General features: G+C 34.5%; 1 protein-coding gene across 4 annotated transcripts in view; it reads left to right on the top strand.

Moving 5' to 3' along the window:
* The window catches only part of LOC108770127 (serine/threonine-protein kinase MARK2), a 106,450-nt gene that overhangs the window by 29,641 nt on the left and 58,286 nt on the right, over positions 1-18,523 (top strand). Inside the window, exon 1 of one of the 4 annotated variants that reach the window (XM_018521449.1) lies at positions 15,688-16,398. The exons of the other annotated variants lie outside the window; for them this stretch is intronic. Coding sequence (XP_018376951.1) covers positions 16,027-16,398 — 372 coding nt within the window. The 5' untranslated portion in view covers positions 15,688-16,026. Of the gene's footprint in view, positions 1-15,687; positions 16,399-18,523 lie in introns of those variants that run through there. 4 annotated transcript variants of the gene reach the window in all.

The following is an 18,523-nucleotide window of genomic DNA, read 5'->3' as shown; positions in this document are numbered from 1 at the left end:
TTTTATATCAATTTTTTAGTACTACATTTTCTTATTTTTACCAACATGAGAAAATACGGTATTAAAAAATTCTGAAAAAATTCTCAGACCTTTATGAGAAGAAAATAAAAAATTTTTGTCTCTTGCAGTTTTTCTGTAAAGTTGATAGTGTTTGAGTAAAAAATTATTCAAGACCAATATTTTGCAATTTTTAGTAATTAATATCTTGTTAACTATTGCGAAAATTGCAAAATGGTAGAGGACTTTTCGACTCACAAGTCAGTTTAGTCCGCTCTATCTACAAAAGTGATTGGCGAAAAAGGTCAGGACACCCTGTATAAAAAAAAATACATATCCTACGTTTTATGAAATATTTAAAAAAACTGGAAATTCATGTGTTAACGGTATATCGAATGCAAGACACATTACATGCTCGAGGGTCAAAAGGGGTACAGAATTAATTAACCGATACACCTCCAGCCGGGATGATGGTGCTAATCATAGCCTGTCCAGCCCGCGTGTTCTTATTCGAACGGTAGTGCTGGCAACGATAATGCCAGCGATATTCTGGCTCGTGAATCATTACTCGTTCAGCCTTGCATAAGTTTTATTAGAATGCCAACGGCTTCGAAAGTTTCAGGAAAAAAAAGTTGGGTTAGCCGGCGCGTCTAGACTATTAGACATCGCAACATGTGACTCACAATTGAAAGATCAGTCTCTGTTCATTAGACAACGAGTCAGATATTGTAAGATCATCAGTACAAATGTACCTTGTGCATATTGTCTTGCATTTCAGAATTGTACTTTATTTCTGAAATTTTATCGAGATAAGTCGTCAATTTGAATACGATATTCCAACAAATATTGAAAAAATCTTGAACATATTGTAAGATCTCTTTTATAAAGGAATATTGTGTGTGTATGGATAGCAAGAAAATAAAAATGGAAAATCTCTGAAAGAGAGTTAAATGAAAAGAAAGGTTTGTGTACTCGACATACTTAAATAAATATTTATAAATATTTTATAAAACGATAGTTTATAATCTTTTAATTTATCTTACAAGGATAAAAAGGAAGATTTTTTTTTATTTATAAATGTTTTCGACTAAATTGCAAAATTGTTTATAGTAACACTATCTATCCAGTAATATGAACAATTGTTTTACAACTTCTATTTATTACACAAATAAGATATATGATTTGTGTCTTTAGAACTTATTTTGATTTGTAATTTAATTTATCAACCGAGTTTTTATTTAGATGATTATGAAATGATAGCAAACGAAGACCAGAAAGAAAAACATTTTTATGACGCTCATAATTCTGAAATGTTAATACATAGTTGTGAGATATAAATATACTTTAAAATATCATTTATCGAGATTAGTAAAGATCCACACAAAAAACTAGCTTTTTATACTTTGTTGTATTTGAAGCGATACAGTTAAATTTCCAATGATATTATATATATTCTTTTCATGTTTGTTAGGACAAACTAGTTTATTCGATCCTCTTGGAATACTTCTTCTCATAAATTATTTGAATCTTTACCGGTTCAATTTACATCTAGGTGTAAAGGCCACGAATAAGTTCCTGAAAACGTTCAGTTTACGTCATCGATCTATACTAAAAAATGAATGTTCTGGCATAAGGTTTTCGTATAAATGCGCTTATATTTTTATAACTTTCAGATATAAATGATTATTATTTTTTTAAATTACGTTTGTAATAAATTTAATAAATAAAAGTCTTATACGAGAAATATTTATAATGGACTTACTTTGAAATTTAAGAATGAACAAAAAAGTATTTTACATCACTGGATGATAATAAAAACTTCATATATTTATTTAACAAATTATTACGCGAACACTGAAAATTTGTCTTCAACTAATTGATTTTTTATTTATTTTTTAATATTATACTTTACATAAAATCTTTATTTACAATTAATTATTTTCAGTATTTTTTTATATAGCTATACGCACATCTTTCAGACATGAGGCTAATTACAACGCTGTTAAAATCTTGACTTTACCTTTAATAACGCCGCCTTTCATCTTTGACATTATACAAAAATCCTGGTGTTACGTGAAGGCATTTTACAGTTTGCGTTATTCAAATCAAAGCACTTTGCTGTCGTACTTTAAATATGACGGTTGTACAATCGGACTGGGTTAATTAGGTTAATCTTTATGCGCTCAAAGAGCAAAATCCTGAACTTCTCGCACATGTCGCTATTTTTTCCTTTCTCCGACGTCCTACCGTTATACTTGTTGCATGATCATCGAGTAAAGTTGATTGAGGTTAAACATAATTTTAATTATTGTTCGCGTAACTAACGAGCATTAACTAGGTTGAGTTTCTTCGTGGATATAAAGGGAAGATGTCAAGGATGTTCGCACAAGTAGTTTAACTATAATCGATCGATCTGTCTTTTCACTCCAGATCCGATCGCTCTGACACCGATTAAATTAACAGGAATAATAAAATTTATAAAAACTGCTAAATATTTAATGCTTCAAAATCTTACTTTAGAGTAGCGTTGTATTTATCAAATTATAATAAGAAGAATATAAATTGAAAGTGACAAATTAGTGAAATTATTGATGACATGGTTTACTTGGAAATTAATATATAGCTATGACATATCGTTGGTGATGAGTTAATGACCATGAATCTTCATGCATGCGTCCAGACAGTTTTTTTTATTAGTTTTTAATTGGCAACTACCGTTCAATGTCGTGCTATCGCGCCGGAACGTATTATTTTCTCTTCAAGTAATATCACTTTCTATTCGTGAAAAGATATACTCCGTCCATACATATATACGAGAAAGTTTCCGACTACCGAAGGTTATGACCCGAACTTTCCACTTTAAACCCTCTTCGAAGATTGCCATCGATCATTGATGTTTGAGACCATTGATCACTATCAATTTAATTTCAAGATAAATTTCGAGATAAATTATTATATACAATATTCACAAATTAATTCAGTGGGATAAAAATATTTTTAAAATAAAGAAATATTTAAAAAAAAATTTCTTTTATATCTATTTTCAAATATTTAAATTTTTAATTTTAAATTTTTAAAAATATTTTTAAATATTTTTTAAATATAGAAATTATTTTTTATTTATTTAATCATATTAAGAAAATTGTACGTTTATGTAAAACATGTGCCAATAAAATTTTAACGAAACGAAAGCGCTCCGGCTTTCTGTTATGTTATGATAGAAATTTCATGATATACTGTTACTGCTGGCTCGATTTTGATATAAGATAGTAAAGGATACTAACTGCGGCGGGTCTCAAGTGACCGAGAACGATGTTTGTGAAATAAAACGCGTCCATCCGAGGGTTAAAATCCACGATAGATCCTCGTGTACTAACTCGTATAAAGGTTTGCCTCGCGCTAGGTTACATGCATCAATTCCCAAAGTCAATTAATCTAATAGATCCGTCCGCTCGTTTCTCTGATCCGCCTCCTACCACCAGGTCCTTTTTGCCTACCCCGCTAACCAAAGTTCTCCCGTGCTATGCCTACACACTCTCTCTCACTGTGAAACTGATGCGTTCGTTGTGCAACGAATACATTTAGGAGCGGTTGCGTGTTGCGCTTAATTTCTATTCGCTCGAATCGACTCTGGCGTCCGATGTGTAAACGCACGTGAAATTTGCTCATAAATTTGCGTGTACACAATATCTTGCCCTCGATTATGTAAACTCGAGGCATTCGGTGGTTACCATCGTATAAGAATAATCGTTGCAATTGTATTATAAGGGAAATTAATAATAAAACAAATTTACACTTTATTCAACAATTTTTTTTATTATTTGTAATTTAACGTGCTAAAACGCATACAATTTATGTGTGTTTATACATTGAAAAAGAAAAGTTATATCAACAATAGTTGTGGGCGTATATTGAAAAAATGTATCAGGAATATTATTTTAATTAAAAGTAATATTGATTTAATGACAAATTAAAAAAGTAAAATTTTATTAAAACAAGAATATGACGTATTTGTTTTGTTGATAGAATTATTGAATTAACAAAATTATTTTCTATTAAAATAACATTGTTTAATATTATTAAAATAATATTGATATATCATCTTTTTCAATATACGCACACTGTGTGTGTGTGTGTGTGTGTGTGTTTTCAACTATGCACACTGTTTAATCGTTACAATCATCGTGTAATTACATTAAAAAATTCTGCTTTATTTATTTGAATGAATCTGCAAATATCGCAGATTATTGGTATTTCATTACGATTAATACATTGCGCGTCTGCATATAGTTAACCTATGGATAATCGCAGTTCACAGTTTCAAAAACTGGAATTTAAAGTCTTTAAAAATTGGGGTTATCTGAATTAAACGTTACGTGTGATGAATCAACGTTTTAAGTATGGAATGTAATAACGACAGAACAGTTAAAATCGCGGAATGATATTTTTGCTTTCCCGTTACTCTCTGACAGACACAACGCTTTTGCAAGGTGTTTCACTTGCAATCACGATTAGTTACGTTACGTGATGTATATAATGCGCGCAGTTTGTAAAAGTAGGTACACGCATTCGTTTTTAAGAGATTTCTCGTGCACTTTCTGACTCGCAGACTTTGTAGGCAAAACAATTCTTAATTGGGTAGTATTTGATTCACGAGAAATGATGAGTTAGTTACAGGTTTTCACCAAAGTATAGCATAGGACACTTTACCTGATCCACTTAATTATACCAAATTATCTTGACATCTTAAATGAGAATACAGGCCTACAAAATACGACCTTTCTTTGATTAGAAGCGTGCAAATAGATATTTCCAATGTATTTTGCTCGTTAAATCCGTTGTCCAAAGTGGGCAATAAATTCGTGTTAAATCTAAAAGTTATTTACTTTCGCATGACATTAACCAAATTTGGAAAAAATTTAACGCTGGTGCTACAACGTCTTGAAAACTCTAGAAATTGTCGGTTTTTATTCCTTTCACGCAATTTTTCTGAAAATTGTGACGTGATAGTCAACTGTGGACGACGGATCCGTATTTAACGGGCAAAAATACATTAGAAATGACTATTGACGCTAGTTACAAACTTTTTTTTACATACGCCTGTGTAATTTAAGATATTATCCAGATGCTAACTGACACACATCTACTGGCACAAATCACAAGTGACATTAAATGGTAAAAGGAATCGATCATTTTTAAAAAAGAATTCCTAGAAATGTACTGTCTGTACACATGTAGCCTCTTTCATACAAGTTATTTTTGTCGTGCGTATGATTACCATTGGGTTCTATAGATAACCGACGGCAAATTGATGGGTTACCGCCACGAGTAAACGTATCGGAATCCTTTCATCCTTGATACATACGATAATTACTTATCATTATAACAACAAATCGATAAAAAACGCACGCACGAAAGATAATCCAGCAAAAGACGATATGCACACATATAATATGTCGCATTTCCTGTGTATACTTGATTGAGGTTTCAAACCGGTATAACGTCGATAATCTCTATTTTTGGTTCTGTGAGAATGTAAAGAATAAACTTCACAAAAAAGAATTGGAGCATTGGGAATAAAAGACCTGTGAGTGACACAATAATTACATGATAGTGAGAAAGGTCTGTTTTTTTTGGCTAATTAGTAAATATTTTTGAAACTTGAAGTGAGATAGGTATATATTTGATATTTGACGAAAGAGCGAGAAAGAGAGAATTCTAATACAGTCTAATGCAAGAATAAAAACAGACCTAAAAATTATGAGTTTTCTACAATAAATTATTATCCAAGCTTTAAGTCTCGAACCTTAAAAAATTGATCAATCACAATCGATTATTCTTCTCACATTTGATTCTCATTATGGCAGCTCAATTTCTTACGGCTTAAGACTTAAAGTAATGACTTATTGTCGCATCATTTATAGCATAGAATATGCGTTCATATTTACATTAAGATAACTATTATGGTTATTGAAATTTAATTGAAATCTTTCACTATATACTTTGATTTTATTCTTGGCGCTGTTACGTCTCGCAGTGCCATTACCGAAACCAAACAGACTTTATTTTCACGCATCAAGATCTAAGCATGTATCGTGTATCTCTGTCAACAAAAATTTCTCTACCTTTCATCTTCTCCTGTAGCATGGCTCTCGTCCAATAAAAATTCATCATTTTACATCAACAAATAAGTCATATGAATTTTAGTATGCATTCACATGAACGTTTGTCTTTTTGCTTCTAGGAAAAGATTACAGAAATGCGATATCGCTTTTTAAACTGATCGCGTCCATTGAAATTATATTGATTTTGGTCGGTATCAGTTTCGTGCGCGAATGATTCGTGATCTCACTGAAGCCTGATCGAGGAGACTCCTGGTGCATATGTGTGCGTGTGCACGCATACACGTGGTGCAAAGCGAGAGGCGGACGGGCGGGAGCAGCGCGTATCACGCTTGCTGGCAAGATCCAGCAACGAAGAGAGCTCGCCGGCGTATCCCCGTTCGACGCTCGACGCGCTCAGTTAGCACGAGACTCGCGATCAGGCAGCACGTTGAGCGCGATTGACGGTGTGTGCGTGCGTGTGTGTAGGTACCACGACAACTGGGCTGTTTCCTCTTTCGCGCTTCGATAGATAGTACGATACGGGAGGAGAGATACGCGTGGATGGACAATTCCATGAAACCGGAGCACATTTCTCCAGGGTGTGTTTGCACGCCGCGTATATATACCGATACATTGAATTAACAAAACTACACGCATACATCTCGTTCGACGACGCACACACGTGTGTCGATCGAGCGAAATGTCAAGGATGTGACTTTGCTGTCCCTCTACACACCTAGCTTTTATATGCCTCGCTTTTATACTTTCCTCTTCGACTATCCTATACATCTCGATTAATTTTTCGCGTACTCTTCTCAGTTTCTTCTCATATTTCGTTCGGCCACATGGCGGCACGAGGATACGACGAGAGTGAAAATTCGTAATGTATCTTTTCTTTTTTTTTTTTTTGTATATATGGAAAGTGAATGGATTATTCAATTATTGATACATACTCGGTGGACTGTATCTAGTGATGGTGCACCGTGAACGATTCTACGCACTGTTCCTCGTTCTGATAATATAGTTGTTTGTTGCTCGTATGTGTATAGTATGCCGTAATCCGCGGTATATCTTGTTTTTGATAGCCAACACGGTGAACGATGTTGATCTCTGGAAATTTACGCGCATGACGCGCATATCCCTGGATGACGTCGTTGGTCGTCGAGGGATAACGCGTGCCTGCCGGCGTATTATTCCGTTGATATTAATACCAGCGATGTAAACATTGGCCCGACAATTGGCAAGCTCTGGTCTTAGACTTAAGCCGGAGCAGCCCATCATGGCGTTCGATTCTATTCGGCAATCGCATTCTAGATGAGAAAGAGATTCGATATTCCGAGTTTATTAACGATGAATAATGTCGTCTTCGTCGAACGCGATTATTCATCGAACAAGCATCCACTTCCTTATTTAGCTAAAAAAGGCAAAATAAAGAATAGCAATTTTATTTAAAGTGAATTATCTATCATAGGTAAAACCGGATTGACGTGCTTTATGATGAACGAGTTATATAAATATGAATACTAATGACTTGCTCGATTGCTTATCAGATATGAAAACGTGCAAAAGATATGTAAAACCCATGACAAATAAATTTTGAAAACATCCATGTTATAAATTGAGATTTCAAGGAACAATTTCATTTAATCCGAGAAAAAATGTAATAAACCCTGAAATATAAATTAAACCTACATAAAATTAATCAATTGTAAACAAGATACAAAAGACAACAGAATGTAAAAGTGTAAAGATTTCCATAATATTCTACAGGAAGAGGTTCTCGTTTTTTATATTTTTAGACCATGCAATCGTTTACTTGGAAATATCTCTATATGTAATCGTTCCATCGCGAGCTTCTCGTGCACGTCTACTAAAGACAATTGACTTGTCTTTTGCGATAGCATCGATCCGTTCTCGTGTTTAATTGCAAAAAAAACTGAATTCCTTTGTTCTATGTTCTATCGCGATTAGTTTGTCGACTTACGTTTCTAGCTGGCACTCTAATTTGTAGTTTCACTAATTTAAGTAGAATGTTGTAAGAGCGCGGCAGCGCCCATTCCCCGAGGCACGTGACACGCATAGATGATGCATTGTACGACGACGCGATGCTTTTCAATTTGCGCCTCGAGGGTGCAACAGGTCCATTCGACGAACGGACGCGTGGAACATTATTGTAACGTCAAAGCCACTAGGTAGTTGACTAAGGAGATCTATCGATTGATCTAACCGATGATCGGGATGCTTTTATACACGCCGCTGTCTAGCTTCATTAACTCGCTCAATCGCCTATCAGCGCAGCCTATTTTTCTGCCAACGACCAATGTCTTATTATAGTTTATATACCGTGGTAATTGTGCCATAAAATTATATTGTTGAAGAATTGGAAAGAATAAGGGCGTTAGGAGTCAGGCGCAGATGTCGCGCAAATAATACATCTATGAAGCTTGAAACTTCTTTATTCAACAAACGCGCTTGCATGTTTGTTTAATTCTGGCATTGAAATTCTCGATGTAGCTCACCATGACAAGATAACTTGTAGTTTATATATGTTAGTTTGTGTTTGCTCCGAGGAAGGCTAAAAAATGAGCTGAAACATGTAAGCGCGTTTGTTGAATAAAGAAGTTTCAAGCTTCATAGGTGTATTATTTGCGCGACGTTTTCTGCGCCTGACTCCTAACGCCCTTATTCTTTCCAATTCTTTATAAGGAGTCTTGGTTAGTTTGATTTGTTATATGGATTTATTATATTCTTAGTTTGTGATAAATTTGTTTCCTCAAGATTGCAATGACTATACTTCAAGATTGAAACTATCACTTTTAAAACTTGTCATTTGATACTTGACAGTTGGGAAATGTAAACTGCACGATGCTTTATATATATATGTAATATATACATTACTCCGCGAACACAATAGGTGTAGTAAATCTTAAGCTTCAAGGAATTGACCAATCATAGTCGATTATTCTTCTTATTCTCACATTCGACTATGATTGATCAATTTCTGTCTCTCTATTGTGTTTGCGAGTTTATCGCAATATATCTTAGACACAATGAAGTATCGTTCTTTTTATTCTTGGAAATTCTAAAGTTCACGCGATTTATGCCACTGTACTTTTCCGGTTTCTCGCATCTACATTCTAGAATAGCGTTAATTCATTTACGTTAATAACATTAGGAAGTCGTGGAGCTAAGATTCTCCAATGACCTTACAAAATGTATCTCGTGTTCTCTCCCGTCTCGAAGGATTCGCGGCCGCATTTTTCTGGTGAAAAGTGTGCGTTGCAAGTACCGTTTATCGCTCGAAATCTCTTATCATTTAAAAATGGTATTAAAATATACATGAAGAGATTGGAATTTTAGACTTGTTTAATACATCTTTATATATATAATTATTAAAAAAGAATATTGAATGAAAAGATATATGAAATACGAAAAAATAATTATACTCTAATTATATAATTGTGATAAATGCGAAATTTTTTTATATGAAGTTTAATTGTTTATATTATATTAATTCTTATTAATTAATTTGTCTGAAAAATAGATAAAATTATTTAAATATGGAAAATGAATAAAAGTAAATACATGATAATTTTTTCAAGAATTGTCAATTAAGCTTGCGTGGTTACGAACTTTCATAGTGCAAAGGTGAACATAAAGACTTACAAGATTAAAACAAATCAAATTATGCCGTTAAATTTTATCAAACTTTTTTGGAAGTATTTATGTAACTCTCGATCTTGATGATACGATCTCAGTGTTCCTTGTATTTCATATTGACGTTCGATCTACGCGAGTGCACAAGACTGCTATACGGTGGGTGGTGACGGTGTGATGTTTCGCGGTCGATTCAACACGCCCATTGCGTCAACACGTAATTCTGTCAGCTGCTAGCTAGCGATCGGTGAATGCAATCTATTGCAACTCTTGAAAAAAACAAATGTTTCTAACAACAGTAATACTGACGCACCCAATCTACTTTATTATTATTTCTTTATTTCTTCTACTTTATTAATTTTTTTTTCTATTTTACATCTTTTTCTAAAAATATTTTTCTTACATTTATTTTGTTAAAAGGACTCGAAAAACATAGAGTTTATGAGTTATAATTATAAATATAATTATAATTATATCGATTTTGAAAGTTTCCAAGAATATGAATCGCAAGAAATTATCACGTAAATCGCTATCTATTTCACTACACAATATTAGAAAATTATTCTTTTTCGGTATTTTCTTTTTATTATTATTCGCATTTGTGGTCATTCACCGTTCAAATTCATTTGCTTACCTTCTCGATGGATCGCAAATGTGAACTCTTCTTCCTCCGTGCCTTGCACATAAAAAAAAAACCGATATTGTGGAATTCGCCTTTGCCTCGCCCTGCCAGGTTGCGCTTGGCGTAGGCAGCAAAAGAGAGTGCATCGTACAACGGAGATATGCACTACCGAGCTCAAGGAGACCCGCTCACACGCACGCGCATACGCATACGCACATCGATGCCGTCCTTTGCGACGTCGCTTGGAACATTACGAGGACGCGTTGTAATTTCTTCTCACTGGCGAGAAACTGCCTTCCTTCCTTGAGCATTGTCATGTCGAGCATAAACGAGAGAAATTTTCAATTCGCTGCACATGAACGTTCATTCATTGCATCTCTCTCGTCGATTTTGCATACCGTTTCATTAATCCGCGAACTCTAGGTGATTTGAAATTTTTAAATTGCTCAAGATGACGTTGATGTACCTTCAGCTACTTTTTTTTTTAAGAATCTGCATCATACTTTATAACTAGAAATTTTCTATAATTAAATTTTTGATTTTATAAATTATTATTTTAATTATAATTAATAACGTATTTATACTATTATTGTTTAAAGGAGATTAATTTTTTTATGACTATTTACAATTAGGAATAAAATACATATGTAGTATTCTCATAGTTTAAATTTATATTTATAAAATTATAAGTGTTAGTAAAATAAAACCGGTAAAATGAAATCGCGAATTTATGTCGTTAATTTATTGAGTAATGGCGTAACAAATCGTGGTTACGAAGCAAATCGCGTGTTACATTCGCCATTTCTGATTTGAATGTCTAGAGAACCTCGTCCGTGTTTACATGAAAATTATTGGTTTTGTCGTGTCTTTTCCATCATGATGGGTGATTCATGCTGCGCGCTTAGGAATGTCGACCTCTTACGATTACGCCCGAAGGAGAAGCCCGTCGTTCGTTATTCATGACACGACCGGATATCCGTTGTAACTTTATCCTAGCAACGAATGAGATGTTCTGTTATCTAAAAACGTCTGTTCAATTTCGTGTGTATATATAATAGATACTACATATACAGGGTGTCCCATTTTTATGTCCCATTCTAAATGTTCTTTTATTTTTGATTTTAGAAACAATGTTTTAGACAACAGTAGAACAACTTCAACGCATTTTGGTCACGTTGTTTTTCTTTTAGATGGAGGAAACATATTTGTTACTTGTTTAAAAAGTAATATGTAGATAAAATGGCTAATTTTTTAAATAAGCAGCTATGTTTTCTTTACACTAATTAATTTATCTTATTGTTTTGTTTCACTTTTGTGTAAAACATTTTTTTCTAAAATCAAAAAGATTTTGGTGGTAAATTAAAATAGAACACCCTGTATAATGTATATATATTTTATATATATATTAGGTAGGATCTATATATTATCTAATGTATATGTATACACAACATTTAACATACATTTAATATATGCGCAAGTTATTTAAGATTTTAGGAAATGTGTTATCATTTTTGAACGAACACAGGATGATAGCTTTATCGCAAAGCTTTAAGAAACTTTCTGTTGTATATTCCACTTTGACCTTGTGAGCTTTTACGTTAAACATCGTTTTACACTTGATTAGAATCGATCACAGATGATTAGTTTAATTGAATTGGATTTAAAGAGACGGGCGTATCTTTTTTTTTTTTGACATAATAACCATTGAAAGCTCGAGTGAGTTAATGTTATTGAAGGACCTTATGTAATTTTCTCTTTTTCTTCTTCACAAAATAGCTTTCTGCAGATCACGCGAGGTTATATAATTTTCGATTAGATACCTTAATGTCTGATAGAAGAACGACCGTGGCGAACGGGCTAGATAATTGCCAAAACGTTTTAACGATATTGCGAACAAAGCGAATTCATGAATATTAGTTCTCGCAATTTTCCCTTGCAATTTCTCAAACGAACCCTCGCCAGCAAATTCAGTTTGTTTCGGCATGACTTAGCGTAACAATGATATTGCCGGACTATTAGATCACTTCGATGACCATAATATCTACATTGTACAACACAGTACGTAGTGCATTCGATATCTGATGTTATGAACTGATAAGGAGTGCATAACCTTTGGACATTCACGAGTATACCGGAAATAATAATGAGATCACGTTGTGTTTACTGCATTATTTGCATTTCACACGTTGGATTAGAACCATTTACAGTACTTTACTTATAACATTTCGTTGAAAACTGTTCCGACGTTTTAATATGTCATAAAATATCGTAAAATTAAGACTCAAATTAATTTTGACGAATAATATTAATTTCAGCAAATTTAAAGAGCGTAAAATTCTGAATATTTTTATGAGAAAAGTACATTTTTCCTGTCACTCTTTCATTTCATAATAATCTCAACTTGACGTTTTTTATTTTATATTTTTATTTCTATATTTTTCACGCGATTATTTGTAATGATGTGCGATAAAATTTTACGATCAAAATGGCGTGAATTCCATTAGTTCCATAATACTTTTCACGTTCATAAGCAAGATAGTTTTCACCGAGATTAAATTCGCTTTAAAACTTTAATTGGGGCATATGTTGAAAGTAGGTTTTGGATTCTGTCTGCATATGTTTAAAGAGTTTCCCTTCGCATGTTTTACAGAAATAACGTTATCATGCCTGCAAACGCAGTAAAATGCATTAATTATTCCGATTATAGAATTAGCGTTAATCGTCCTGTCTTTAATGAATTTTTTCACCGCGTTCATCGCATTATGTTGATTTAGTGGAAACGTATAAATATTTTTTATCTTATTATTATAAATGACATCATTGCACGTAAGCCATTTCGTTAGAATGGTAATTTCAAATTAATAATTAATTAATAAATTTTGTGACATGTAACCGCACGCTGTTTTGAATTAAACTCTAAATAAAATTTTCTTAATATTTTATCGGATAGTCCTAAAATTTCATCGGATAGTCTTAAATACGATCAAAATCTATCGGAAATATTCGTTTGTTACATTTTGAACGGATAGAGTCTGGAAATTTTTCTCAGTGTTAGGAAAAAAGTTACACTATTGATCCCTAGAGAAAATGAATGTACAAAGACATTTACATTACGTTAATGTAAATATAATTTAATGTATGTTATTTGTGACTGGATTTCCGCGTAAGACGACTTGATAATTCACAGTTTGAAAAGACTTCGCTTGGTTGTAGATTTGGAAATGCAGACGGTTCCGGTAATGCGTCTCTTATCATGACTTTCCGGAGATGGTTTATCGGGTGCAGTGACCCTCGACTAATTGCATCCGCGCCGTGATGTAGCTCATCCATTCTCTATGCCGGGAATTTTAAGGTCTCGGCGTAAGGAAACGGGATCGATAAATGTAACGAGCGCATCCAGGTGCGCTCACAATTTGCACTTAAGTCCCCTACGGCGAGATACTACGGATCAGTATCATTTAATTTTCTTCGAGCAACGGAACACTTCTGAGTAGTAAACAACTATTCGAATGTCCATAATGTTATTTTAGTTAGTTCCATAATATTATTTCAGTATAGTAAAATTTATTTTTTTTTTAAATATCTAAAAAAAATTACATAAATCTATTTTTAAATGACTAATTTCAGAAAGAAATAAACTCTCTTTATCTTAGATTATTTTATGAAAAATTTAATTTAGAAACTAGACTAAATAGAAACCAGTATAGGTACAATAAACAATCATTATTCTTCCTGCGATTTCTTTCTCAGTATCATAGCGTTATCATCGCAAGAGATTTATTTCGATCAATATTTAATTTCTATCATTCATCTTTTAATATAGACGAAATTTTAATTTTGCTCTCAGAAGCGTCCTAATTGCCTCTAAATTAAATTACGGTAAACCGTTTAAATATTTGGGAATTGCGATAAAGATTACTTTCATCCACCTGCCGGGGACATCAACCTCGGCAGCAACACCTGCGAGCAACACACTGCTTGTAAAACCCCATCGTCGGGTCAAATTCGCGTAAACATGTGGTGTGACGCTCGAAGTAGCACCAATGGAAAGGCATCGTACGCAAATCTAATTAATCATCACCGCGTCGCGATTAAAGGAAGGAAGCTGCGTAATATATCGTCATCGTCGTGTCGCCATCGCCGTGATTGTAACCACGTTATTATCAATCAAGATCTCGTGTCTCTCGTTTGCATTACGACGTTTGCGTTACATTCAAAGCAAGATCGATTTGCTCAAAATGTTATGTCGAATGTCGAATTGCAATCGCTGAAGTGACATGAGAGAACTCGGAAATTCAACTCGTTCAAACTCCTACACTTATTTATTCAGATAGTATATAATACAGTGAAGGTCGAGAAAAGTAATCGTTGGAATTCGACGAAAATTCAACGAAAGCTTGGTACGCGAGAAGAGTTGTTGAACGATTGCTGCTGAATTGTAAACTGATTCTGAAAGTGTTGATACAACGTGTGCAACCGCTACAGTTCGCAAGGTCGCAATTTACCAAACGGCAACTTTACTCTGCCACGCCACAGTTAAATTACTCGAAAGTTTGGCTTAACGTGAAACTCTGTACGCTTTACCACGGCAACCGAGTTGAATGACCGTTGAGAACTACACGAAGAATCAAAAGGGACGCATCGATGAAGAAAATATATTATTAAAAAGATAATTATTAAAGCAGTTTTTAATCGCCAGTAAAAGACAGATCGATAGATTAATTTTAATTAATGATTTCCGTGATCATGATACATTAGAACTAAATTATCCTGGATGTATAGCTTTCTCTTTTCGAGCACATGGATTCTGTTCGCTTCATGGAAGCAACTTAAACGCGTAAACCGCATAAAATTATCGAACGGTCCGCAGCTGCGCTCGACATCCTGTCGTTTAGGAAACAAGAGGCATTGAGATCTCATAGTAAGTGTTACAGGGAAGGCAGAAAGCCGCGAGGAGTCGTGAAAGGAACGGAAGATCGAACCAACTTTCTCTCGCTGTGGTAACAAAGATATCTAAAACTTTGCGATTGGAACGCATTCTGATTCATAATATAATCTTAGCGTTCCGAGAAGACATTCCGAAGTCATATTACGCACAGCGGTAGTCTGAGTAGCAGAACGGTTACGACGAGAGCAAAAGAGAGTTACCGCCAAAAGATATTATGACAAATATTACATCATTAAGACTGAGATTACAAGAATAAAATAAGAAAAGGGAGGTTTAAAAAGGAAAAAAATATTCTTTTCAAGCTAAAGCAAAGCTAATAAATTTTTAGAAATATCTTAAAAGATATTCCAAAATTAAAATCTCCTAAGAAAGAGATTGGCAATAGCTCTGACAGAGCTATTTGCAAGTGTACAATTTCTTTCACGATAGCAGAATTAATACGTTCTTGGAATCGTTTTACATACATAGAAAAAAGAAATTTCTTCTTGCGCAAGAAGACCGTGTTTTTTTATCGCCAAATCACATCTGGGTATTCCGGTGCACAGTATCGAACGGTGAAGCCTATTCGCAGCAGGGCGTTCCATTTCGCGACAGAAGGGAACGCGCTGTGGTCGATTAGAGACCGGTGGAAGAGCGGTTTTCGTCGTCAGCGGCCGTACGGCAAGAAATCCAGCAGGATTGCTCCGCACGTGGACACGATGTACGTGATGGAAACGGGTGGCCACAAAGTGGCACCCGTGCCCACGTCGACGCGGGTCAAGAAAGTGGTAGACTACAACAAGACGATGAACCAGCACCATCATCACCGTCATCACGAGAGTGGCGGCGGTGGTGAACGCGGCGGAGGCGGAACGCACATTGCTGCGACAGTGAAGAACACGGTACGCCGATTATTACGACGTACCAAGAGCCATCGAGACACGCCCTCGACGAACGCCTCGACGATGACCTCCGCCGTCACCAACGGCCATCCTATTGTCCCGCCGTCTACGCGTATATCCAGGAACTACGACGTGCCTCCTCCTTCAACGAACTTTAAACGCTACTCCAGGGCGCGCGTCAGGCTCCAGGTAAGAAAACAAGACATCACTATTAAACTTCTCTCTTGAGAACTATCAAACTTCTCTCTGTCGCGAGCGTTTTTTTTTTGTTTTTTTTGTTTTCGAAACTCTGAGTTCGCGTTTCGACTTTTTTCATAATGATAATTTTCTGTTATAATTGTTACGTCCAATTGTAGCAGTACGAAGTGCAGTTATAATTGCACAACAGTTGCAGGAATTTATTAAAAGTTTATTCAATACGATCATGACAGTTAACAACTGATGAATAAATATCTTTCTTTACCATATCTTTTTACGAGATCGAAATACGTGCAATCCGCTGAATTGGAACCAGTTTGCCATCTGCGGATAATAACGACCTAAAAAAACGAATCGGTGCTTGCACCACTAACGAAGAAGTTGGATACAAACGGCGATGTTATCGGTTGTTTATTTGCGACAGGTGCGCGGAATACACCGTGCAGAGAATGAAATACGCAGGGTTGTGTCAAGTTAATCGTCCATTGAGCCTAATAATTAGGAGTGGAGAATGATCGATACTTGCTTGAAAAAGTGTCGATTTCTCACTTTTCGCAAGGAGTATATCAATACTTAATTGTTACGAGCACTTTTACGAAATAATAATATCAATAATTTTGTTTTATTAGTCACACGATGGTTATGCTTTATAAAATTTTTTTATCTTAAATATTTGCTGGTATGTCTGTTATTTATGGTTACACTGCAGATTAATAGTATGAATGAGGAAACGTGATGAAAAAAACTGAATCTGATTCGTGGAAACTATTATTAAACATGATGATTTACGATCACACATCAATCTCGATAAAGTGAGATCATCAAGATTCTCTCGGAAACTTCCTCGATTCGAGGAAGAATAATTTCGTGATAACATTGTGATTGTTAATTTTTATTTCTTAGAAATCGGTACATATTCCATACCAAATTTTAATCGAAGAGTTGAATAACATAATTCATGAAATATGATATGAAAGATTACATGACGTAAATTATATTTTACAAAATCTTTAAACAAAAACTGGAGTAGGATTTATAAAATACATATTCAATATATAATTTTTAAAAGCTGATTATACTGAAGAGAGTAATGAAAAATATATTTATTATTTTTCTCTTTTTTTTTTAAGGTATGATTATTTCATCATTAAGTTATTTTGTATTTTTATATATTTTCGCTTTTTCTGACAGCCATCTTAATTAGTATTTATCTAAGTCTTTATTACAATTTATATTTTCCTCAAATATGTAAAAGGAAAAGGTTTCTCTGAAGTCGCCTTGTTGACTATTTTTTACACGAGAAGAGCAACGCAAAATGAAAAGTTCAAACCTCCTTAGCTACTTTTCTCCGTAATACGATTCTTCATTAATATGTTCTTTTAATTCTTCGTGCAATTCTCTTGATGGTCGTTCAACTGCATAATTGATTTTATAAAAGCGTTTGCAGAACTTAATTGATTCTTGAATAGTTAATTTGTAATAGTATACAAACGAAAGAAGGATAATTCGTTTTATAATCTGTTGAAATAATTATTAATCTCTTTTAATGTGTTGTGTCTCGTATTTTATCAAAATGTATATAAATCTTAATATTCGCAGAAATAAATTTTTTTTTATTATTCTTAAACAACGCATTGTGTTTTTTGTTTCGTTTGCAGAATTGCATTCTCCGCGCATTGTCGTAGGGCTATGGCAAATCCACCGGAAACCTTGCATTATTATCGTATCTTAGTCTCTAGGGACAATGTGCCGAGTACTTTCCAATATTACGAAAGCTACAAGTCTCTCCGCCTTCGCGACGGACGAACGAAGGAAAACCTGCGAGAAGTAATCGAGCCGAGCTGCTGCGCGCCTGTCAACCGTGTAACGTTGCGTTTTCGCTGCTGGTTTCCTTTCACTGTTGCTGCGTGTTTGTGGCTGCACGCGACACCAATGTGGTAGTTACGTGTATCACGCACGCAAGCTGCAACGCACCTTCGCAGCCTGCACAGGTGCAGGCCCATATTGGCGTAGTTGCGAAGGCGAGGACTGCAGTTTGCACCTGACTAGCTCATTTGTCGAGACAAGCATCAGTCAAGGTTCGAATTTTCTTCATGCAATCTATAGTGGTTATTAG

The sequence above is a fragment of the Trachymyrmex cornetzi genome, unplaced genomic scaffold, assembly GCF_001594075.2.
Source record: "Trachymyrmex cornetzi isolate Tcor2-1 unplaced genomic scaffold, Tcor1.1 scaffold99, whole genome shotgun sequence".
Lineage (NCBI taxonomy): Eukaryota > Metazoa > Arthropoda > Insecta > Hymenoptera > Formicidae > Trachymyrmex > Trachymyrmex cornetzi.
This window is presented reverse-complemented; position numbering and strand designations above follow the sequence as displayed.